The sequence below is a fragment of the Rhea pennata genome, chromosome Z (genome assembly GCF_028389875.1).
Source record: "Rhea pennata isolate bPtePen1 chromosome Z, bPtePen1.pri, whole genome shotgun sequence".
Lineage (NCBI taxonomy): Eukaryota > Metazoa > Chordata > Aves > Rheiformes > Rheidae > Rhea > Rhea pennata.
Genome location: NC_084702.1, coordinates 77,970,522 through 77,995,559, shown reverse-complemented (window position 1 = coordinate 77,995,559; position 25,038 = coordinate 77,970,522). Strand labels below are relative to the sequence as shown.

At 38.9% G+C, this 25,038-nt stretch overlaps 1 protein-coding gene across 4 annotated transcripts; it reads right to left on the bottom strand.

The window, feature by feature from the left end:
* Positions 1-1,124: 1,124 nt before the first annotated feature.
* LOC134153335 (elongation factor 2-like) lies at positions 1,125-21,702 on the bottom strand. 4 transcript variants are annotated; one of them, XM_062599446.1, is made up of 16 exons: positions 21,622-21,682; positions 18,204-18,294; positions 15,450-15,664; positions 14,528-14,709; positions 13,874-14,085; positions 12,356-12,537; positions 11,251-11,356; positions 10,660-10,773; positions 9,508-9,646; positions 7,970-8,165; positions 7,454-7,712; positions 6,690-6,797; positions 5,872-6,225; positions 5,284-5,466; positions 3,919-4,051; positions 1,125-1,498 (listed from the first exon to the last, which is right to left on the bottom strand). In XM_062599446.1, the coding sequence occupies exons 2-16, from the start codon at positions 18,216-18,218 to the stop codon at positions 1,305-1,307; spliced, it is 2,592 nt and encodes an 863-aa protein (XP_062455430.1). In that variant the 5' UTR covers positions 18,219-18,294; positions 21,622-21,682; the 3' UTR covers positions 1,125-1,304. The 4 variants fall into 4 exon arrangements, 3 of the variants coding, with proteins under 3 accessions (XP_062455430.1, XP_062455432.1, XP_062455431.1); XR_009961149.1 differs by lacking the exon at positions 1,125-1,498 and adding an exon at positions 4,528-4,708 and having other exon boundaries at positions 3,962-4,051; positions 21,622-21,702; XM_062599448.1 differs by lacking the exon at positions 18,204-18,294 and having other exon boundaries at positions 21,622-21,702.
* Positions 21,703-25,038: the final 3,336 nt, after the last annotated feature.

The following is a 25,038-nucleotide window of genomic DNA, read 5'->3' as shown; positions in this document are numbered from 1 at the left end:
TGATTTTGTTGATGTGCATCAAATGCTTTGAGTACTGCCACGCAGCTGTGTCACCCATTTGCTAAGCCTTCTTCCAGAAGATAACCAAGAACTTGAGCAATGGTAGGTGGAGTCAGAATTTAATCAAGGCCTCTGTCATTCCAGCTGAGCTCCCTAGACTGTATCTAGATGAATTAATACTTTACTTTTTCCCTAATGCAATGTTACATGCTGCAGCCAAAATGCACCAGAATGTCTAACTAAGAGTTTCTAGCAAGAGAAAATCTTGAAAAGGTTAAACTTCTTTCTTACATTTTCATTTCCACTACAGAAGTATGGGGTTAGCGCTCTGAGTGTGTAATAGGTCAAAGATACTTTCATACCAACTGCAGAAGGAAAGCTTAGGTAGGAGTTCCGTCTTACCTACATGGCTAACCAACATGCAAAGAAACGTGCTGTTAAGAGATGGCTCTTTTTTCCCCACCCATGCATTTGCTGCCTCTTTTTCTGCAGTTTCTGAAAGTGAGGTTAAGACAATTAGCTGCTAAAATACTAGTCATGAAAAGGCTGTACCCATATATCTGAGGACTTATGAGCTGTTATGTACTTCCACATCAGACAAAATTGTCTGAAGTAACTGTGAAGCACCTGTACAGAATTTTGCTGCCCAGTGATATGCCACCAATCCTAGGAGGTTCAGCACCTGCTCAGTAGCAGAATCAAGCATTTCCAGCATCACTTGAGACTTTCAGTATCTGTCTATAAATCTAGCCCCCAAATGCTAAAAAAAAAAAAAAAAAAAAAACAAAAAAACACCCCCCCCCCCAAAAAAAAAAAAAACACCACCACCTTACCTGTACTTGCAAACCTTTCACTATCAGTCTCCAAGAACACAGAGGATTCAAGTTTGGAAATGAAAGCAAGCATCTTCTCCTTGAGAGGAGATAATAAACTGACAGTTCAACAAGAATTCCTGTAAGTACGTACAACAACAGGGGAAGCTGCCTCCTAGGTCAGAAGACTGTAGTGGATTAGGCAAACTGGAAAGAAAACCATTAGAATCCTAGGCAACTGGTTTCTGTGCACATTTTTGTCATGGGCATCAGTGATCACAGACAAGATATAGGCAAAAATAATCTCATAAGTCAAATTAACACTATTTTTATTTTTTTTTGTAGGTGTTCATGCCATAGTCACAGTAAACTAGACTATGTGTGCATTTAATGTGATATTGAAAACCTTCCATTTCCTTTCTGGTTTTATGAGGAAATATCATCATGATGAAACTTGTCATTGTATCATACAACATAAAACAGAGGATATGCTTACAACTTATCTAGGAAATTATCCAGAGGTGGAATACCCTCCTTCAAGCCTTTGCGCTTACGTATTTCAGCCACAACTTGCCAAGGACGAGAATTTGCATCATAAGGATCTCCAGGCAAAATCTGCCAGTGATCAAAGACACACTGTGGAAAAGCCTGGCCACCAGTGTTGGAGCGCAAGTCAGCAGTGAAACCTAATGGGAAGGGAGAGAAAAAAAAGAAAAAAGATGAGTTACCAAAAGAATTTGGTTTATTGTGCATTTCTGCACAGACAAATCCCTAAGAACACTCTTCCAAAACTCGGGTGAGGTACTGCTAGAAAACTTCCACATTCCAGATGATTATTTCAAGCAGGTAAAAATGAAGACAACTGTGTAGCACTATAGAAAGACCTGGTGTGACCCAAGTAAATGGGTGATAGAATGGCAAATATAATCCAACTTAGCTGAAAAGGCACATGGGAAAAGTTTATTTCCCATATAACGTAACAAGACCTGAATGATCAACTACTGTCAGTTTGAGATCTCAGAGTTATGGTAGCAGGTACAAAAGTGTTAGCTCAACATCCAGAGGCAGTCAAAAAAAAGCAAGTCAAAAGCCAGGAACTGTTAGAAAATGAACACAGAACCAAAGAGAACACCATTATTTTCCATGAAAGCCCGCATCTTGAATACTGCGTGCAGTTCTGGTCCCTTTATCGTGAAGGCAGATCTTGAACCAGTAAAAATGGTTCAGAGAAGGGTAACACAGATGACCAAAGCCCTGGACTGACTTCCATGCAATGAACAACTTAACAAGCTCAAAATCCTCAGAGCAGGAAGAGCAGTAACTTAGCAGGAAGGATATAATAGCAGTATACAAAAATCGTAAGTGACAGACATTGGATAAAGATCAGTATCTCACGGTCTTTCCTGATATAAAGGAGGTATCAAATGAAGCTAGTAGGAGCCAGATTCAGCAGACACGAAGGAGGCAGTTCTTCACACAACAAAGTGTAGATCTGTACCACTCTGCCAATGCTGGGGATGCTGACATTTTACACTGATTGAAGGGGGAGGTAGAAAAAGTTCATAAAGAGAAACCCAACCAAGGGTTACTAAATTTCTATAGAAACTACCTCTGCCCCACGAAGTCTTCAAAAGTGGTTACAAAAGATTTGCTGGGAAGTGTTATACAAGCTTGCCTTGTTCTTCTCTTTCCCAAGTACTCATTTTCAGCTGCTGTGGCAAACAAGATGTTAGGCTAACTACACCTTTAGCTTGACACTGTAGAGCCACCTACATTTAACTGAACACATACAGATGTTCATCCTTTGCCATTTTCCCCATCTTTATAGTGTTGTCATTCCCTTCTCCAAAGTATTCAGTCACAAGAACAGCTTCTCCCTGTGAACTGAAGCTTTACCACTGTGGAACAACCACTAGCCACTAGTTATTTAGAGCACTGATACTTCCCTGTATCTTTAGATCACTCATTTATAGTACTGATATTTCCCTGTATCTTTAGATCACTCTTTTAAGAGGATTCAACAGCAGCTTCTGCAGGCAACTAGGGAAGCAGTTTTTCAGAATTCAGATGTTAACATGCCATGCAAGTTGAGACTGAGGGTCCAGTGTAATCCATACGCTCCAAAGTCAGAAGTCTACAAAACTCAAAGTTTACACTTTTTATTCTGTGTTTGGGAAACAAGTCTCTTTCCTTTTATGACATTAGTTTAAGTTCTCTGGCAGCTTGGGGAAGGAAAAAAAACCCACTGAGACCCACAATCCAGCTACACAAACGTGTGTAAATTGTTCTTTTAACTAAAGCCAGCATTTACAATTTGACTGAAGTTAAGCATCACTTACTACACAACTGATTATTTTAGCAGCTGCCATACTGATCTACTTATGCAGAGAAGCAGACACAAAATAAAACATGACATTTCTTTACTGTTTGAGAAGTTCCAAGTATGCCCTGTGAAACTGTTCAACTTTCTGTCAAACGCCACAGAAATGTCTTGAAAGTACATTCTCATATGGCAAGAGAGGGGCACAACATGCACAAACAAACCATCAGATGGGAAGGAAAGCCTTGTACCACTCTGAAAAGTTTAAGTTTCAGGGCAACATAACAAGGGGCAGATGTAACACTGTATTAGATGTGGTTCTTAAAGATAGGAAAGAAGGTGTAATGCTGTTTAAGCTACTCTGGCTGACACACTGTCCTTCTAAAACTGAAATGAATACAAAATTTTTTTAGTCTGCTGTCGCTGAAGTCAAATTCTTTTCAACCAGCTTGTTTCACAGGAAGGCCTTTTTTTTAAAATAGTGGAAACAGAACCTGGTAAGCACTGAAAATTCTTAATTTGCAGAAGATACTGCACATAATCTTTTTGGCACCTTCTGCTTGCCAGAAAGCCCAATGCAGTAGGCTGCCAGAAACAAAGGAGTCAACTATTTGTTCTAAATGAATGAATCAAAGATGTGAAGAGACATGAAGAAGAAACTTGGAGCTAATGAAACTGGAATTCTTAAGTCCATTTCATCCTGCAGAGTTCTTTCACTGAAGGTGGGTAATAATTTTTTTTTTTTTTTTTTTTTTTTTTTTTTTTTTTTTTTAAGAGCAGTCTTACCAAATGACTCATTTACTGGTAGGTATGCCTTAACCACAAACATTGGGGTTCCTGCCACCTGGGATTCTTCAAAAACATGTCCACGTTTCCTGTTCAGGACACCATAGATCCCGCCAACCACTTGTTCTGGGCACTATAAAAAAAACAAAAAACAAAAACTACAAAGTTACAAATAATTAATAAATCACCAGTTATTAAAATGCAGCCAGAATGCATGTGGCATAAGACAGTCTCTCTACACAGATCTCCCAACTTTTCTCTCACATTTGCTCTTCTCTGAGAGCAATTCCTCTCTTCTGTAAGGAGTGGCTTTCTTCTTACTTCCAAGAAAGCATCTTTCCAGAGCTCTGCCTGCCTCCTCTGCCTCTCATAACTGTGCAGTCTCCAATTAACTGCATATACTAACTAGACCAGTTTGCAGCAGTTCACATACAAAGTGAGTCAATGAACTGCCTACAACTATCCTCTGGCAAAAGAAAGCAGGAGTTTTCTGGCTCTTTGTAATAAATGCAATTACTACAAAAGAATCGCACCACACATTATCTGAGAAGTCACAACATGACTGCTCTGACAAAACTGGTTTAAAAAAAAAAAAAAAACAGCACTTACTCATACATACTCAAGTTTGCACAACCCCTCCTTTGTCATGATAGGTCTCAAGTCACAGAGGCGAGAATATTCTCCATTTCCATGCTTTATCTTTACTTGCATTCATCTTCGGTCCTCATGGCTAAGACATTTTTAAGCAACTGAGCTGGCAGATTTCCTGCTCACCACTCAGCAGTGTACTCTGGAATTAATTTTTAAACTAGGCTTTAAATCTTCTAATCACTGCTAAGACAGTTAAGACAAACTGATAGGTGAATAGTTGTACTTGTGGATAAAAATACTTTTAGCTTAGAATACATTTCCAAGGCTTCTTCATGGAAGAATTTCATTTATCAAGAAAAACCAATTATTCAAGCAACAGAAGTTAATGTTTAACAGCTCAAAAGAGAGCTTGTTAAAAAAAAAAATAGAAAACAAAACAAAAAGAACTTTCTGTCTTAGTATTTAGGATACCCAATGTTTGTTCTCCTGAATAGCTACAGTGACAGAAAAATAGGAGGGAAAAAAACCCAAATGATAACTTTCTCAAGGGTACTAGCAGTTCATAGATAACAGCACAATTCACCTTCCCTCCAACATTTTGCTGCTTCTATTCAACTTCTTTCTTATTTTGGAATGAAAAGGTATCCTCAAATAAAGACTTTATATCACTGATCTAAAGGACACAGAATACAGTTATTACCCTTTCTTGGGAGAGAAAGCAGAAACATGCTTATCTATCTATCTTTGTCTCAAATACAATAACCTGCTTCATACCTGGATTTCTACCAGATAGATAGGCTCCATAAGCCTGGGTTGTGCTGTCAGCGTAGAGGCATACAGAACCCGCCTAGCAGTGGGAATGATTTGCCCACCGCCACGGTGAATAGCATCAGCATGCAGAGTGACATCATGGATATCAAAACGAACACCTCTCATGTTCTCCTCACATAAGACACCCTGCAGGATTGAAAGGGGAAAAAGAGTGATGCAGTACTACTCAGTTCCGAGTTAGGAACCTTCCCTTAATAAGATTCTGGCCTTCTGTTTAAGTCACTCATGTTGACATTGAACAGTTATATTCAGATCAAGATAGTCTACATGTACAGGAAGGACATTCCAAGAATACCAGCATGTCCAAACTCATGTCCGGAACGAACACTGAAATGCCTGCAGGTAACAGTCTGTACATTACATAAGACGAGTGACATTTTCCTCAATGGTGGCCAATCTCCAGCTCCCCTCCCTGCCTCATTCCTACTGCTTACAGACAATTTCATGAGATTTCACATGAATAAATATTACAGAGCTCAGATACGTCTCAGTAACACAAGATACGAGTAAAACATACAGAACTATACTTACTTCTTTGGTAGCCCACTGGAAGCCAGCAACAACACTGTCTTTGATTTCGTTTAGATACTGGACACCTTTTGTGATATCAACTAAGATATTTGGACCTGAGCCATCAGGTCCGAAGCACCAAATCTTACGAGCCTCAGACACGTCCCACTCATATTTCTCTGCCAGATAACGTGCACGCTGTTTCAGTTCTTGACGGGAACTGACTTCCCCTTTGTCTACATCCTCTGCCAGACCATCAGGAAAGGGTCGAGCCTTCATGTACAGCCTATTGTGTTTGTTGGGAGATTTGGATAAGCACATCTGGCTCGACTCTTCACCAACCGTCTCACGATAGGACACGACTGGGTCTGATTTCTGTCAAGTAAATCAAAGAAAAGTATTTTCCTCAGCTAAAGTACAAAGCTGATCATATAAATCATTTCCATATACCAATGAAATGCTAATAGTAAACTGCTGCTTCTCCTTAGGCACTGTGTTTGATGCTAATTTCATTGTCATACAAGCATGCTCTGCCAGCTTCATTGAGAGAAAAAGCAACATTTTCCGTTGCATATCAAGAGTTACCATCATGGTTCACCTTAGTTTTCTGGTTTACTATGATTTTTCGATATTTCTGTCCCAATTCTAAGTTCATTTGTGAAACTACTAAAGAATTTCCATTACTACTTAAATGGCTGATCTCATTTTTTTTAAAAGTTTCTAATTGCTTTAAGGAAGTTGCCCTAAGAAAACCACCACCAGCTGATTAAGATGAGATTTTCCAAGGTTAATGTTTAGTCATATTCCATACACTGCAATCCACAGAAATTCTTTTATACCTTAATTGGAATACAAGCATGATCTTCTTCCAGATCTTTAAGGCAAATTTCTAGATGCAGCTCCCCAGCTCCAGCAATAATGTGCTCACCAGACTCTTCTATAATACACTAGAACAGGAAAGAATAGGAAGTAAGCATTTTTAGAATTTAATGATAGTAACACAGAGGCTAAATAAGAAAAATGTCAGATCCCAAAATCATATTGTTTCCTTATGGTTCAGAAGTGATCCAGAATGAATCTCCTCACTCACCAGCAAAACAGTGTACTTTCAAATAAAGTGTGGCAGCCAATTTAAATACCACTCAACAAAATAATGCTGGCAATTTTGGTGAAAAGTGAAAAAATATTTCAACAGCATGGGGAATTCAGGTTGGCCAAAGAAATGTCCTATCTTTAATTGGGTCACTACAGTTGACACGAAACTCAAAGTTTTTAGAAATGCCCGGTACAGAGGTCCAAAAAAACCAATGAATAATTCCTGTCCTCCCAATGTATTATTATTTTTTTTTAAAAAATACTGAAAGAGTACTGCTTAGAAACCAATCTGTTACAGAATCTGGATTTTTCCTCAGAATCTTCCTATTCAAATTCCAACTAAACTTATCTCTATTTAGCTTGTGTTACTTCACACACTTATAGCAGAACACTGCAGCCATGCTATTAGATCACAGAAAGAGCTCTCTACGAACAAAGTTGAGTCCTTTGAATATTTCACTGCAAACCAACAGCTCTAAAGCTAAAATTTAGCATAGCTAACACTCACCTGAACCATAGGATCAGACTTGGCCAGACGCTTTAGACCTTCAACTAGTTTTGGTAGATCAGCAGGGTTTTTTGCTTCAACAGCAACACGTACAACTGGACTAACACTAAATTTCATCACTCTCATGTTGTGGGCATGTTCAAAGGTGGTAATCGTACCCGTCTTCACCAAAAACTGGTCAACACCAACTAGACCAACAATGTTGCCACAAGGTACATCCTCAATGGGCTCAACATAACGACCCATCATCAAAATGGTTCTATAAAGACAGAGGATGAGCAACAATCCTTGAATATTTGTATTATCCCCAGTAATTCCAAAAAGTTATGCCTTTTCATAGAAAGGAAAATTGCCTATCATTTGCCTATAATCCCTCTGGATTACTGCTTTTGTTAAACAGAAAAAAAAGTCTCTTAAAGAAATAAAATATTCCTTCATTATGATATCAAAAACTAGAAGCAAACATTTGTTTTCGCATGCATTCCTTTTCAAAAGGAATATACTACTTTCATCTACCTTTGAATAGGCTTTAGGTAAAGATCTTCCTTCTTGCCAGGTGTGTAGTTTGGTCCCATGATTCGAACTTTCTGTCCAGTAGAAACAATGCCAGAGAAGACTCGCCCAAAGGCGTAGAAACGCCCCTTATCAGACGTGGGCACCATTTTGGAAATATACATCATCAGAGGGCCCTTGGGATCACAGTTTTTTACACCTGCAGTAAAACACACATGTGTATCATACACATTTTCTGAGAGACTTCAGAATTTAGAACTATATACATATGACTTCCAAAATGACAAGTGTGGAAATACAGGAATTACAGCTATCTTGAAGTTCATTAAGGTAATCGTTCATTAGCATTGTTTTTTTCTTCCAATACTGAGAGCTTTCTTAAAACTTATTTTCTTGCTGCACAAGTTTCACTCTTCCAGTAGCAGGTTCTATTATTTTAATAAGTCTCTACTAACGCGGCCTAGTCCCAGAAAAAGTCCAGAATAGAGCGATTTGAAAGATAGCCTGTGAGCCATCAAAATCCAGAAGACAAAAATAGCACTAGAATGCTATGTGTTCAGTGACCACATTGATGGTATGGTCAGAAGCAAGACTTCTAACCCAAAGTCCTGTCCTGTTTTTGCAAAAAAGTTAACAAGTTTAACAGTTTAATAAACACATGCACTCTCACAGATGAGCTTCTGCTAATGTTGTAATTGAAAATAACTTCAGGTATAATTTATTTCAACATCTGTGGATTTCTAAGGGAAGTGACAAATGTACACGGAACCTAGAAAAGAAGATACTGTAAGAAGCACTCAAGTTGAGGACCATATTACAGATGAGTACTTCAAGATGCATCACCTTTCCTATCAGTGATTAAGCCCACGGCCCTTAATCAGATTTAGATTCAATTATTTGCTTATTATCTAGTTACAACCTCAGCCACCCCTGCACACAGCTGGGAGATGGTTCCATTTTTTTAAACAATATGTTAGTTCAATTAGCTTCAAGATCTTCCTTAGCAACTTTAGGTAGGGATCAAATCAGAGAATAGTAACAACAGGTAAGTTACTATGGGACATTTTAGAACTGTCTGAAAGTAAAATATCTTGAGATGATTCTGACTGACTGGGGGGGGGGGGGGGAAGTCACAGGATTCCTTAGGAGACCATAACCAAAGCTTCAGAGAGTGAGGTAATGAACTTGCTGTTCTACCACTCTTTTACAGTGCACCCAAGGCCACTACACGCCATCTTCCTACTCATCTCATCTCCACATTCTCTGAATCTAAAGCAAATACAGTGTGGTTTCACACGTGTCAACATCCAGTACTTAAGGACATAAAGCAGGTTTTATCTGCAGTACCCCAAATGTTTTATTTTGCTTTGTAACACATAGTAATACCCTATTCAACAGTGTCCCAAACTAGTAGTCATCATTGTGCATAAAAATCTGATCCAAATCCGTTTTAGGCCGTTTGTAAATTGATTCATTTTACTCATCTGTGCAGTAGTGGTGCTGTGTTTTCACAGCCCTTAGTAAGGTAGAAAACTTTTTACCCATAGCAGCTTCATCATCAGGTGGCCCCTCATAAAGAAGTTCACAACGGTACTTCTGTGCTGTTACAGGGGAAGGAAGGTGAATGGTGATCATCTGAAGCAAGGCATCTCCAGCAGGCAGCCAACGGCGCATGACAGCCTAGGGATCCAAACGTTAATTAAAACATGTTTCAACAAACCTAACCACCAGCTCCCAAATATGCTTCCTGGATAGCATGTAAAAGACTATACTAAGGTGGGCAGCATTCTTCATATTCTCTTTTCCTTGAGCTAGTGACCTACATTTCAATAAAAAGGTTAAGTTTTATACGAATTATATGAAATGCCTGAAAGAACATGAGTGCTCTTGTTATTCTGCCCTTGTAATCTGACAACGGATTACAATAGCAGAAAGAAGAAGCTCCATAAATAATGACATTTTATCTACATTTGGAGATAAAAATAAAAACAAAAATTTTTCATTAAATCTCTGTCCATTTGCCACAGCAGTGTGATCAGATTCCCCTTCTCCAGTGATTAATTCAGCAACTTTCCACATTTTTCCTCCTTGGCCCTCTTTATGTGAGGTTTAACATACCCGAACAGTACATGGGTTAGCAAAGATGCTGAGAAGAGTCTCCCACGTCTGATTTTAACATTGGGCGCTGCATAAAAAGTGCCCGTGTGCTTCCAGACATTACTCTTCCAAACGTTTAACAGAATTCAGCAGTATGGCTCTCACACGTTCTTGTATTTTCAACAAATCAGCTATATTTGTGATTTATTATATAACTACAGCATACCTGTGAGGCCACGTGCACACTTCCTGTTAGCACTGCATTTACACATTGGGAAGGGTGAGGAAAAAGGGTATTTGGTTGTTTTCTTTTCATGTACAGAATCTTCCTTCTCTTCTTAAATCAAAAAACGTACGTCCTTCGTACGCAAAACACACGCTTAAGTCTTGTTCTCTCTTTAGGAAATTCAGTACACAGCTTATAGACTACTTTACTTTAAATCATAACACTCCAGATGCACAAGTTAACCACTGATCAGATTATAAAATGTCAATTAAGATATTTTTCCTGGATTCTAGAAAGACCTAGAAGATTGTTCTCACTACACAGCTCAAGGGTAACTGGCAATTCTAACAAAGTAGAGAGGCCATTTTACCTTAAGAAGAGGTTTCCCCTCTTTATCTCGATCTTCAACATCCAGCTTGATATCAAGTTTCTCTATCAGTTTGGCTGCCTCTTCCTTCTTAAAATTCATAATGGCATCGAAGATCTATAATAAATTTATAGTGACTGGAATATATAATATAAAACAGATTTTTTACTTAACTTGTATCTTAAACAACTTAGATATCTGAAAATCTTCTGTCTTTCTCTATGTTCTGGGCTTTTGTTTGAAAAACTGTACTCACAAGGGTCACATAGCTCAAGATTAACAAATAATATCAAATGTTTGCAATTTCAAAGCATATTCCAAACTCCTACCAAAAGAGGTTCACACATAAGAGAAGTACGTATCTTTAACAACATGCAGAAGATGCAATTTAGTGTTAAAATACACTACCCAGATTTACTGTCTTCTGTCTCACCCCATCTTTGGCACACTTTTACCTCACAATTTTTCTAGCCTCTATAGAAAACATGGACCAAGAGGGCAAGACTCTCAGGCTTTCCCAAGAGTTAGCCTGTTAAACTGAAGAATCTCCCCCTTACATCCTTTAAATAAAATTAAGGCAGAACATGGCTTTACCTTAAAGATAGGATCCAGAATTAGCTGGCAAAATGTCCGTGGCAACTTCTTTCCATCTGGGTTAGTGGCTGATTTGCTGAATTTTCCAGATGCTGGATCAAAATATCTAAGAGAGATGTTTATTTTTACTCATCCAGTTTGAACTTCAGGAGTTGCCACTTTTCCACAAAATTTCTGCTTAGTTATTTCAGAATGAAACCTTTGGAAAGTTTTATATTTAAGTAGCTATTAAAAATAGCAGAAGAGTGGCTAATCCTTATTTGAAGGTAGCACTGTTAGATGTTTGCTGTGGGAAAGGGTGGGGCTTGGGTGCTTTGGGAGGGATTTTTTGTTGTTTGTTTGTTTGTTTACTAAACTTCAATACACTGACTTTAGTTTACATTTTTAGGCTTTTACAGGAGACTTGGTACTGTAAGTAAACCAGCTTCCATGAATTCTTTTGCTCCATCCTGTTACCTGCAACTGTGTTATAAAGCCTTGCTAAAATCATTTAAATACCATACAAAACAAATCTTAGAGTATCTTAAGAGGTAAACAAGCCAAGGTAGGTTAATTAATTAGAATTCTGACATCAGAAGACAGGCTAGCATTCTTTGAGCTTTCACATATTCATAAAGCAGTCAGTTAATAGCAAGTTGTATGGAGATTTAATTTGAAATTAATTCACTCTTTTATGAGAAACAATTTGAGACTCATTAGATTCATAGAAATACTCATTAGTAACAAAAGGCTTTGGACTTGGTCTGTAATCTCTCATTGCATATTAATTTTACATATACAGTTCAACAAAAGCATTTCTAGTCCAAAGCTCTGAGAATGAATCTTCTGCTTTTATGGATTAAGTTATCAGAACTGACCAAAAATACACGTACAACGTAACTGTATTAAAGCATTGTCTTTTGGGGATAAATAAATCACTGTTGCAAGAGTTACCCATTCTTGTCTCTATGTCTCTGACTAGCTTTCTAAGCTGCCCATGAAAGCTTAATTTTACAGAACTATGAACTCAACATGCACTGATATGCATTGCTGTGAAATTCTTAAAGAGCAACATTGGTAGCTAAGCATATGTCTACATTCATTCCATGCGTACTGTGTCACTTACTTATCACCCCAGAGTTTTTTCATCATATCTTCCACTTTCTTTGAACGCTCAACTGGAGGGAGTTGTGCTTTTTCACCTTTAGCAGCAAATTTGGCCACATACATCTCAGCAAACTGCTTCAGAGTAAATGCCCAGCCATGCAGACCAGAGCCAAACCCAACTGTACCAATAACTGGATCAATCTTTAAAAGGGGAAAAAAAGTGAATGCATTTCACAAAACACTGAGTTGAAATGTTTCAATTGTTTTCAATGGCAAGCAGCATGAGTGAAGATGCCAAATATTTTCTGGAACATAAGAGACAGAATGCAGAGAAATATTTCCCCTAAAATAGGTCTGTTACATCTTACTTCGAAGCAAGGGTCTTTGTCTCACACCATGGAAATATTTATAACAAAGGCTAAAACAAAAACTTCAGATGTGCTTGTAAAGTCCTATGTAAGATTTGGAAAATTAGGACTTCGTAAATAACATTATCTGAATTGTTAGTGAATGTTCTTTGGAAACGAAAACGAGTGGCTCACTACTGCCATGTAGAAAAAAGATACCAGAAAAAACTTGTATGACTTAAGAATGGCTGAGATTAGTGTTGTGTAACAATCAGAATACAAACCCAGCCAAAACCCAGCTCAGCAGAGTGGTATTTAAACAATAGAAAGCAAGTTAAAAAATTACAGTCATGATAAGGTCTGCTGTGCAGCTATCTGGCATGTGTGTGCGGGGAAATCCGAAACTGCCTTATTCTAATGGTCCCTTATTCTAACAGCTGGACTATCAGAGAAGATAGTTGACTGTGTTTTTTATCTTGTTCTCAACGGCTACATAGGAAATAACATTCGTATTTCCAGTTTTAAATCTTTCTTCTAGATATCTCTATTAGAGATGTAGGTGATGGTAGAGTAAAAAATGCCTACATCTTCAGATCAGAAAATAGCTAAGGAAATATCACGCAGCAATTGACTGTAAAGTGCTAAATGGACATCTGCCTAAGAAACCAGGAAGAGAGATTCTACTTAGGAATTAATGCGAGGCACAAAGGATTCATGGTTATCTAGGTAGTAAGCTCAGAAAGGCCATGTTTGTTGTCACTTAGAGTGACCTGAGCAGCAAAGGCAGGAAAACAAAGCTTATCTTCTGGCCCCTGTCCTTAGCCTTAAATTTCAAGCAATAGCTTCCTCTCAGCAATTTCCCTCAGGCATTTGCTGTCGGAATGACATCTGAGTGACTGGCTTTCAGGTATGCATTTTGTTACTGAAAAAGCATCATGAGATGATGGTCTGCCTTCCCAATTCCTTCCTCTCTCCTAAATGCTTTCTCTCCTCAGTTTATTGTTCAAAAATAACATCTCAAAAAGAATGAAACAGTGAGGGAGGCAGACAGCCACTGAAGAATGGCTCCTTCGTACGCTGGCCTGAGAGTCTGAACTGCAATAAATTTAAGCTATTATTCTTCCATATCAAAGCAAGTAATCTCCAATATAGGTTTTTCAATCGAAGCAAAGTTTTAAAGTTTTCTTTACCATAATATTACCCATTGGTCCAGTTTCACCCTCTCCATAAGTGGAAATGATGACGTTGACATTTTCCACAATACGTTGAAATGTCTGATAAAGTTCCTCAGGCTCCAGCTGTAACTCCAACAAAGCACGATCCATTTTGTTCATCATCAGCACTGGTTTGATACGTTCTGCAATTGCTTGCCGTAGAACAGTCTCTGTCTGCACACAAACCCCTTAGAAAATAAAGTTCAATAAATAAATATATTATATACAGGCGCAAGATCTCTAACCTACTTTATGCGAAGGTGATTATAAAATTCTAAGTGGGAATTCATTCGTAGTCTCAGTGCTCCCTGCAACTTGCAATACTCGGTTGCAGGTATTGCTCCATTTTCTAACTGAAGAAAGAGAGGCAGCTCCGTGCCCTATGATTTTGCTGAAGGATGGATTTCGTCTCCCCAGTTATTCAGCATTCAACCCACAAGCCCCATACAAGATGGATTTCACTCTCTAAATACAGGTAAGAAGAAACGCCAGGGGATAAAATTACAAATTAAAATTCACTCCATTAGAAGTTAAAGCTTCAAAGAAAGAAGCTTCATGTATCACTCGTGATTTTTTCTTAAGAAGAAAAAAAAATACATTGAAGTCTCTTTAATGAGAGATCATATTTACCTGAGACACAGTCAACCACAACAAGGGCACCATCCGTGACGCGAAGAGCTGCTGTAACTTCAGAGGAGAAATCAACATGTCCAGGGGAGTCAATTAAGTTAATAAGAAAACCTGAACCATCCTTGCACTGCTTGATAAAGGCCAAGTCATTGTCTGAGAGTTCATAATACATAGAAATTGCCCTGTGAGAGAAGACAGTTTATTTTAACAATTTAATAATTTTTATTAATTTGTGGATTTTTAAACTTACATTCATCAGGCACCTATACCTTCTTGAGATATGTAAAGGAAAAGTAAGAACCAAGAGAAGACTTCAGTATTTCTGTTCATAAAAATTCTTGTGATCTAAAATGCTTTGGGTGTAATTAATTTTTATTCTTATTCAAAATCAGCACCTAAAGATAGTTAGTAGTCATACAATAGTATTGCTGTCAGACACTTACTGAGTCACAGTCCAAATCACTTTACAATTTGTTAACTTTGCAATTACAGGTATCATAGAGAGAAGTAATACTAACAAGACAGAGCCCACCGCAGTTGCTTGGGGGAACAGTATTATTAGTCTGTAAGCAATTCAATAAAAACAAAAACAGAACAAAACAAACCCCACACCACACACACACCCCAAGGTCACTACTAAGACTCCTTCTGAGAAAGCATCTTCTTCCATAGTGAGAAGCAGGTAAGAATGGTCTCTGAAAATTATTTATAAGCTATACTCCAATACTGCCTACATTCCTCTCAAGGAAGGTGACATGGACTGTTAACTTCAGTTTAATAATACACAGCTTGATTCAAAAGTCAGCTTAAAAAAGAAAATGAAAACACGTAAGGCTCTGAGCAAACAATTTTTCAAGTCCCCAGACAAAAAAAAAAAAAAGAAACAAAAAAAAAAAAAACACCCAGACATTGAAATTCTTACGTAGACTTGATTGTGATGCATCTTTCTTGTTCGTCTTTCCGTGTGTCTGTGAATCGTGTTTCCCCAGCTCTGGCTGAAGCAATGATGCCTGCTTTGCACACTAAAGAGTCTGTCAATGTCGATTTGCCATGATCAACATGAGCAATCACAGACATATTCCTAATATTGGACTTCTTGTCCATGATTGCTCGGATCTGGTCTACTGTGAAGTTCACCTGGATGTTAAAAAAAAAAAAAAAAAAAAAAAGGGGAAGATAAGAAACCAGTTCTTCCTTTTCAAGTATACAAAAGTTGATGTGACATTTTAAATGCTTACCATTTGTTATTAAATTAACAATCCAAAGAGGAAATGAAGTTATTCATAATTTTAAGCTTAGCACTACAAACACTTGTTCACATTTTTGACATATTTTTATAATTATGAAGAGTGAAGGAATACAGCTTATATTTAGTATCACAAAATAGCAACAGACACAAAATGAAGAATTCACCTGTGAAAGCAGAAGAGCTAATCTCAACCAGATGTCACAGGAGGGCTAGTAAATACAGCTGCAAGCCGCAGCTCTCATCAGAGCTTCCACACATGCCCTACTCCTATCCTCCCACTACTGCCCCTCACTTTGGCAAGTTTTCCACCCATACCACCCTCTCCATCTTCCAAGGCTCTTCCAGTATTTTAAAAAAGAAATACTCCAGCTTTAGGTTTGCTATTGTTTAAAGCCATTCCTCCTGGTTTTAAGAAGAGCCTGGGTCTTCTGCTTTTCCAGCCAATATATTACCTGTAGACACTGCTGGTCCACCTCAGTCAAAAACCTCATTAATTAAATCATTTTTAAAGAAGTGTAAAATTTTTAGAGCCTCTCTCTTAAAAGACATCCTGGAAATAATTCTTCTAATTTCCCTAAGTTATTCCATCTCTTTCCAAGAACAGGCAGTTCCTCTATTCAATTTGTAGAAAAAAATCCCGACCCTTAAGAAATCCGGGCAAACACACATTAAACACGCGACAATTTCAGAACTGAAGATCTTAATAATCTACGCCAATCTCATTCTATAGTGAGTCACCTGCAAGTCATAGGAATACATTTAACAGAATTATTCTTGCAAATCTCTAATGGATGAAGTACTCATAGGGACTTGAAAAATAGCAAAACAGGGAGAAGAAAATGATGGGGAATATTAAACATACACACACAAAATCACATAATTATACCACATTAACTTATACTAGTCGTTTAAGGGAAAAAGATGCACCAGAAGAAAAGTAGATTCTGTATCCATACTTTAATTATAATTGACACTGAAATAAAGAAACATGCACTTGCATTGCTACACTAAGAAATGTTTCTAATAGTCCAGGTCTTAATGAGTACATCTGAAGATAGACTTGTCTTCTTGCCGTGGTAAGATATTAATAAAAAGTATCAGTTGCGCTCAAAATATACCTGCAAGGCGAAACAGGGCTTTTATACATTAAGAGATACACTTCTCGTGTGTCTTTATTACTGCATATTCCTATTGGAATTACCTCAACCTTCTCATTATACATATTCTCAAGAAAATGGCTTATTGGGTTATTCTTCAGTTTAATAAACACCAATGATATTTAATTCTTTTCTAGGCTGTGCCAGCCTGTCCTGGCATTCAGTCTCATGTACTTCTAAGCTTCAGAAAAAGTATGTAAATTTTAAAATACTTCTTTCTTCTTTACATTAAACAGAACAGCAGCACTATTTTTTTCTTTCAGCAATATTTTTCTATTTATAATATTGCTACGTTAAAAAAATAGTACTTATCAAGAAGTATGATAGAAAGAGCTGTACTAAATACTTGTATTTCATAACTCATAGAAATACTTAAGTACTAGTAAGTACACCTACCAGCTCTTTGTAAATTATAGATTTCTTTATCTTAATGGAACCAGTGACATTTAGTTATGATAAATATTTAATTGGGACAGATTTCACTTTTAACTAAAACCTGTATTTTTCCTTTGTCTTCAGAGTTTCCAATATATTTATATACACAAGCAATATTGTGGTCTTTTGGGGCAAGCAGCAGAGATGAAAATAACAGTTTATTTCTGCCTTACTCTTTAAGCATATGCACCTCTTATGCATGTCCACTTAGAGTAACTCTAAATGTAAACTTCATGAGCATTTTCCTCCTAAAAGATTAGATGTTCTCTTACAGACTGCTGAAGCTATTCTTGCAATTTGAGTTAGGGTGGTATTTAAGTTGTAAAACCCTTGATTTGCGCTAAAAACAATGAAGCCTTGATCTCCAGCTGGGATCTTTATGTTCACCTGAAGCAAAAGCAGAATGAAAAATAGACATGAAGAGGGTCTTTACACAAGACATGGATATGAAACATCAGATTTATGGGCTTGTATCTTTTTTTTTCCTTGAGAAGTCATTTATGTGTTACTATCACTTCGTGGTGCATCTAAGGCAACATGGCTTTCAGGTGGAATAGAAGTTCTCAGCTACGATGAAGGAAAGCAGAGTCACAAAGCACAACGAGAAAAGAGCAGAACTAGATAGTACTGAGGCAGAGGAAAGGGAAGACTGGGGGAATCTATAACCAATACTAAGGGATAGAAAGAATATGGGGCCTAAGGCTCCATAGTGTTTTACCAAAGAAGTACAACATCACCACAGTTAAGGAAGTAAATAGGCAAACCCCAACACGTCAAAAGTTAGGTAAGCTCAAAGCTTCTACCGACATGTCTCATGCCAGAAAAGTGTACAAACCTTTATTTCAAGCATCTGATCCTTATGCTCAACTACAAGACTGCATTCCTCCCCAGAAACTGAAGATCCAACCTTAATTATTATTGTATTCCTGGCAAAAAAAAAAAAAAAAAAAAAAAAACCAATACAGCAATACAATACACCTGGATGCAAAGACTTCAGCATGTAGAAAGCTACAATTAGTTCAGAACGCTGCAAAACAGCTCATCTGGCTCCTGCAGGCACCAGACCTTTCCTTCCTCATAGCTTGAATACACTTGAGGAACAAACTCCAAGTTTTGATCCTTATTTCATGGCATTCATGATACTAAAGTCTTATCTAAAGCTCCAGGAGTAAGACTGTTCTTATCAATTATAATACTTTCTACAGCAGAATAGACCCCATCTGGAGCAGAAGATGAGACTTCCTTGACTACCTGCTAGATGTGTAAGAAAACCTCTAAAGAAACCAAAAGCTACCAAAAGCTTCACTCCTCCCTACTCAGGGCAAATACATAATGCAATATAGAGTTAAAAAATATATATACATATATATTTGTTCCTAAACAAAACATTCTAATTTTTTTCAGTATTACTGCTTGCTGGAATACAATAATTTCTCCATCAAAATGACTCAAATTCTTTATTCTTTGCATTTGGCTATCAAACTGATTTGAACAACATTTAATTTACCAAATGATTATGTCTGCAGAGGTTAAACATTAACAACATTGATGAAGAATTTACCTGAACAAAAACCTGGAAGATTTATTAGTAGTTATATCTCAATTTTCTACTAAGTCATTGATAAAATTAACTAGCATTAGAACACAACAAATTTCTCCAAGAGTTTATGTGATTATTTCCTTTAGCTAATTAATCATCAACAATTTTTTTTGAAGTCAGATTTCTTTCTGAAGTCGATTTTGTTTTTTATTTTTTTGGAGTCGAAGGTATTTACAGGCTATATTCATTAAAACAAAAGCCAGTAAGGAGTCAGGATGTCACTATTGTCTAAATCAATTTGATTCTGCAAAATCTGTACATATTATATATATTTTTATTGAGAGAGAAGAGTCTCATTGAAAAACATTTAATCTCTCTAAGAGACTTATTTACTATGATGATGAAGGCTCTGTCCCTCAATCTCACCAGTACTATGCTGCCATCCTTCAGTTCTTTACTCACCATATCCCAGATAAATACATTCCTGTTTCTGTCTAGAATGAACTTCAGGACAATTTTGTTTTTTTGCTGTCATACACGGATACACAGAAAACCTTAACTATTCTGCAGCAAGCGTTTTTTAGCAAGATCCTTTGATCCAGTTAGCCTTTTGAAATACTGTTGTAACATTAGCTTCCAAACAACAGACAGGAAAAGATTTCAGTGATATTCCCCCAACACAGTCAGTATCAACACTGATCAAGCGATAAGTAGTTAATATTGACTGACAAGTTTGGGTAACTTGTCTTATTATTGTCCCTTTCATCCTTTGGTATAAACTGTATTTTTAAGAGCTTAACACTGCCAATTCACTATCAATTCATTTTGTTAAATCACAGTAGCTGTTCCTGTTAATACTACTGCGCAAATCATCCTTAAGTTTCTATTAATTGTCTTGTTTTCTAGCACACTATATTTTATTAATAAGCTAAAGAGCTCAATTCTAGTATTAACGTTTTGCCTGGCCTTCTGGCACATGTATTAATAAGTAAGCACTACCTACTTCTAAACATTTTATTTACCATTTGATTTACCCCAATGCCAAAAAAGAATTTATCATACGTGCTGTTCAGTAATGGAGAGAGGCACTAGCAGCACAAAAATCTTTGTCGTAAATACAACTGAAAGCACACAGATTAAAAATTAATGGTCAATTTAATTTGAAAGCTCTTTTTCATTAAAGAGCTGTTACAGAGTTTCTTATCGGCTGTCTGAGAGGACAACCGGATCAAACTATTTTGCTGTAAAATGCTTACTGCTGAGGAGTTAGGGTCTTCTGTAAGTACATGTCAACAGTAAGCAATAAATAAATAAATAAATAAAAATAAAAGCCATATTTGTAGAAGTGAGATATTTTACTGAATACAGGACATCTCTTTTGCCAAAACCCCCAAGTTTTGTGGCCACTACAGCCAGACAGTAGTGGCCTTGCTCCTCTTAAGTACTGGATGACATCACTTGAGTAGCCCACATTGCAGCGCTGCTTATCACTGGCTATTAGTAACACCCCAGAGAAGACCGTGTTCCTCTTCCATAGAGCATCCTTTTCCTCTTAAAAAGGTTTAAATCCTCATTGTAGTGACCCACTATATAGCTTCAGTTCAGAAAAATGCATTCTAAAAACTGAAAAATGAAGCCACTTACTAAAGCTTGATCTAGGTAACCAGAACATACATTTTGGTAAAACAAGAAAACAGAAGATGATGACCAAAAAAGTCAAAAAGAATAAAATTATGAAAAAGAAAAGTTCCAACAGCACTAATCATCAAGAAATGCAAAGATGTGGAGGCATTTATGTATCACGGAAACAAGCTGGTCAAGTCTGATTCACTATAATAAAAAACACTAATGTGTTTAATCTGTTTTCAGTCTCTTTAAAGTAACAGGACAGGTTTGCCACAGGGAAAAAAAAAAAAAAAAGCAAAAAACAAAAAACAAAAGCAGTACCCTGCAGTGTTTCTAAAAGACCGATTTCCTAAGCAAATGCCGCTAGTCTCACTTACATCAGCCCATTCCTCCTCAAGATTCGTGCAACACCGCGCAGCACAGCCCTTGTACTGACACACCGCAGCCTTTCCCTAGCCTCAGTGGAAGCAATGCTTTCGCCTCCTATCTTTCCAAATACTGATGGTCAAAACTTGCCCTCCCCCCCCCCCCGAGCTTACACTGGGGCCCCCCACACATCTCCTGGGTGGGGGAGGCGCACGGAGCCGTTCAAAACCTGTGACAAGGTAACGCCGCACCTGCAAAAAGGGGGGGGGAGGGGGAAAGCATCCCCCTCCCCCTCCTCCTTCTCTTCCTCCTCCTCCTCCTCCTCCTCCTCCTCCTCCCCCTCCCCCCCCCCCCCCGCCGTGCACCTGACACCTTCGCGAACGCCATCAGGGGAAACGCAGATAAATAAGGTCGCGGGTGGCAGAGCCCCGGTGCCGGACAGGCGGGGGCTTCTTTGGGATCCAGCGGCGGCCGAGGGCCGGGCCGGCTCGGCTCGGCTCGGCTCGGCCCGGCCCCTCCAGCGCCCGCCTGAGGGGCGGCGCGGTAACGGACGCGGCCGGGAAGATGGCGGCCGCCGCCCCCCTTCGCCTTGCCCCTGCCCCGGCAGCCGCCCTCTTCGCCCGAGCGGGAGGAGCAGGGCTGCCTCGGAAATACCGCGGTGCGCAGGCAGCTGGGCCGCCGGCCGAGCGGCGCGGGGCCGCCTCCCCCGGGGAGCACGCACCATGGTGGCGGATGGCTCCGGATCGCGCTCCGCTGTGCCGCTGCCGCCGCCGCCTCAGCCCGGCTGCGGGAGGCGGGAACGAAACCACCGAGATCAGCTGTTGCCGGGCTAGAGCATCCCCCAATCCCTTCCTTCCTTCCGCCCGCCCGCCGAGCATCTATGGTGCGGAGGGCGGTGCTCGCGCGCCCCAACGGCCGCTCGCGCCGCCAACGGTCACCGCGGCCCCCAGAGGAGCGGCGGCGGCGGCGGCTGCCAGCGCCCGCAGCGGCGGGGGGAAGGAATCCCCGGCAGGCACGGAGAGGCGGGGACAAGCTGAGCGCTGGGGTCCTCGGCCACCATCGGGGTTTGTAGCGTCCGCGCGTTCAGCCCGTAGTTAATTCTCCTGCGACAGCGCCTTGGCTGTGAACTGCAGGGTGCTAAGTGCTGTAGGGACGGGGAAAAGACCCCTCCCCCCCCACACACACATTCTCCAAATACAGTGTTTTCCATGTATTTTTTCGAGCCTTTCAGTTCTCGGGGACCTTTCTGGATGGAGCCCTCTCCCGCTGCACAGCCTGCAGGGGGAGATGCAAACACGACTTTGGTGTTTCATGGCTGCGATACGGCAAACGCCACAGCTGCAGGGTTTCTCTCTAAAATGTTTAGTTCCGCAGGGGTAGGCTTGCTTGCTTGCCTTGAACGGATAGTTAAACTTGATGCCATAATCCCTGATTAGTTACTTTTAAAAACAGGTTAAATGACTTATCAGTTCCATGTTAAAATACGAAGATGACATCGTGGCCCTTTAAAAATAACTTGCTGTCATTAAAGACACTAAAGTAATAAAAGCACTTCACATTTTTAATACAAACTTCCATCCAAAAGTGTCTTTTAGAAATGTTAGGTAATTAAATTGTCAAGCATAGAGTGAGTGAATGTCTTAACTGAAAGCAGCAACTTCTGGGATCAAATTAAATGAAAATTTGTACATGAATACTTCCTAAAAATTGAAGATCAGAAAAGAGTATCAGATCAAAGTATTATGTAACCACATTGTTATACATACAGCACGGTGGATGTAATGGCACTGTCAGCCATACGGAATGAGTGGTCCACGTGAGAAATAGCTTCCAGCCTTTGGTATGGGAGAGTGATGTCTTGTGGATTTTAAGTGCACTTTTGCGCAGGGAGGACTTGCAGGATTTTACTCATTTAGATAATTTTAATAAGAGCCAATACATTTCAAATGTCCAAATAGCAACAGAGAGCACTCAGGAAGGGCGCGAAAATGGGAATGTGATTAGGAATCTCTGCACGTTTTTTTAAAACAATAATTTTAATGGTTATAAATGGTCAGCAGGAGTTCAGAATTACATGCTGCTTCAGAAGTGTTACTCCTTTAATCAAAAAAGAGGTTTTACTTGCACCATTCTACTCAAGGCAATAATATAATAAAGAATTAGATCTGAGATCTTTAGACCTTCTCAGAACAAATGCTTACTAAGTTCACCTTACGCTGAATGGGCTGTAAGCCCAATGCCTTTGCTGCCTTGACATTAGCTTTGGTAATCATTTTGAGTAATTAAGGCCTTTGGTTGGCAAAACTAAGTTTTGTTCTATTTTGCTCTGAAGACTTGGCAGCATTCGTATGGACTTCCTTATGCAGATTGAAATTCAGCTCTGTGCAGAGTTCTTTGTCAAAATTGAGAGCTTTTTCTTAGGAACTGATGGCCGATTACAAAACCAGCTTTTCCTTGTGCCTATGTGCATGTCTGCACACAATTTTAGGACTGTTTTGCACAGCTGGTGCTCCACCATGATCCTATAAATATCATTGAAATTAGCTTTATTTTCCTCTGCCTTTTACTGCTTTGCAATTTATGCCAAACTGTACATGAAAACAAACCTTATAAAACTGTTGAATAGGATCCCTGAAAAATCCTGCAGTGTTTTCTGGGTTACTATTTTTTATGGTAAGGTTTTTATTTCTTTACAAGACCACCTTCTCAATTTACAAGGACAACTCTTACACAAAGCGTCTTTTAGCCTGTACATTATCAAAAAAAATCTTCTTACAGGTGCTAATCATTTCTTTTCCTTCTTATCCTTTTAGTACTAGCACAGCATTTTTTTATATTTCTGAAGCTGCTAGCATTCTCATTCTGCCTACACAGCGTCACCTTCAGCTGTGGATATGGAGAATGCTGTACTGGATTCCTCTTGGTTTTAACTGCGGTAAACCCAGTCAATAGAGTCAACTAAGCTATGTTTGAGCAATAAAAATCAGGCCTACATAAATAGTTCAGCACATGGGCTACAAGCCGTTCAGCATAGATTTTGAGGGCATAAGTGAAGTTAAGTGATACATTATTTTCATACATGCCTTCGCACAGGCTTGAATTTTATCTTATGTTCTGCTATATCCCAGGAGGAATCTGGAATGATTTCATAAATGTCATTAATTCTTTTGTGTTTACAGCAGTGTAAAAGAAGTGGACAGTTGAATAGAAAATTTTGGATGTTTGAGAACCAGTGGAAAGAGCAGTGTGTAAAAGCATGGTTGAGGCTGGTGAAAAGAAGTAGTTCTAAAATGTACCCAGTGTCGCTTCACTGTTGTATAGGAATTGAGGGTGTGAAGAGTTGGAATCCTTATTCAGAAAGATTTGTTAGTATGTAGAACAGGAAAAAGATTGCTTTGCTAGTAAATACCTGTGCGGAAGGAGAACCTGTGATGGAGCAGGAGGGGCTGTTGACTGCTTTCTGTATTTCTCAGGGTTTTAAACCCATTTTCAATTGCCCTATTTTGCTTTGGATCCACTATTTTTCATAAACATGCCTTAGTTTCCTTGTTTAGAGACAGATGCACTTTAGTCTGGATTCTGCTTTTTATTCCATTCAAATAAGTTTGGCCTGTTCTATGGGGCCTGGAGTACTTGGGATTTCCATGGGTGTAGCTGAGCAGAATGGCCCCATCGCCTAGGAGATTAAAAAAAAAATTGACAAAATTATTTGGGAAATTGAGTTTGGGATTGGATGTTACCAAAGCCTATTTGTGCACGGATTTGTGTAGACAGGCATGTCCTTTTCTGGCTAGCCAGGTTGGCACCCAAGCACAAACAAGCTCTGGCCTGAAAAACAGATAGCCTATTTGGTTTGGTTTTGAACTGATAATATGCCTGTCTTTTATCAGGGAGTGTATTAACTCTGGGGCAGCACTCCATTATCATTACTATATAGCTCCCAGGCCAGCGTTGCTTCAGATCTTGACAGTTTCAAGTGCAGCTGAAGAGCTCAAGTCTGCCTTTCCCTGCTTGTATATAAGATTTTTCCAGCTAACCTTACTTTAAGAAGAGTTAAACTTTGAAACCTGAATAGTTGAAAATGTTATTTCTGTAAATTCTTCAAATGCATTGACTATGATAACTATTTACTTCTTTG

Coding starts and splice junctions, on each gene's coding strand:
- LOC134153335 (XM_062599446.1), bottom strand. Junction 7,713..7,969: donor TACCTAAAGCCTATTCAAAG/GTAGATGAAAGT, acceptor CTGTCTTTATAG/AACCATTTTGATGATGGGTC. Junction 4,052..5,283: donor TCTATCTGGTAGAAATCCAG/GTATGAAGCAGG, acceptor TTTTTTTTATAG/TGCCCAGAACAAGTGGTTGG.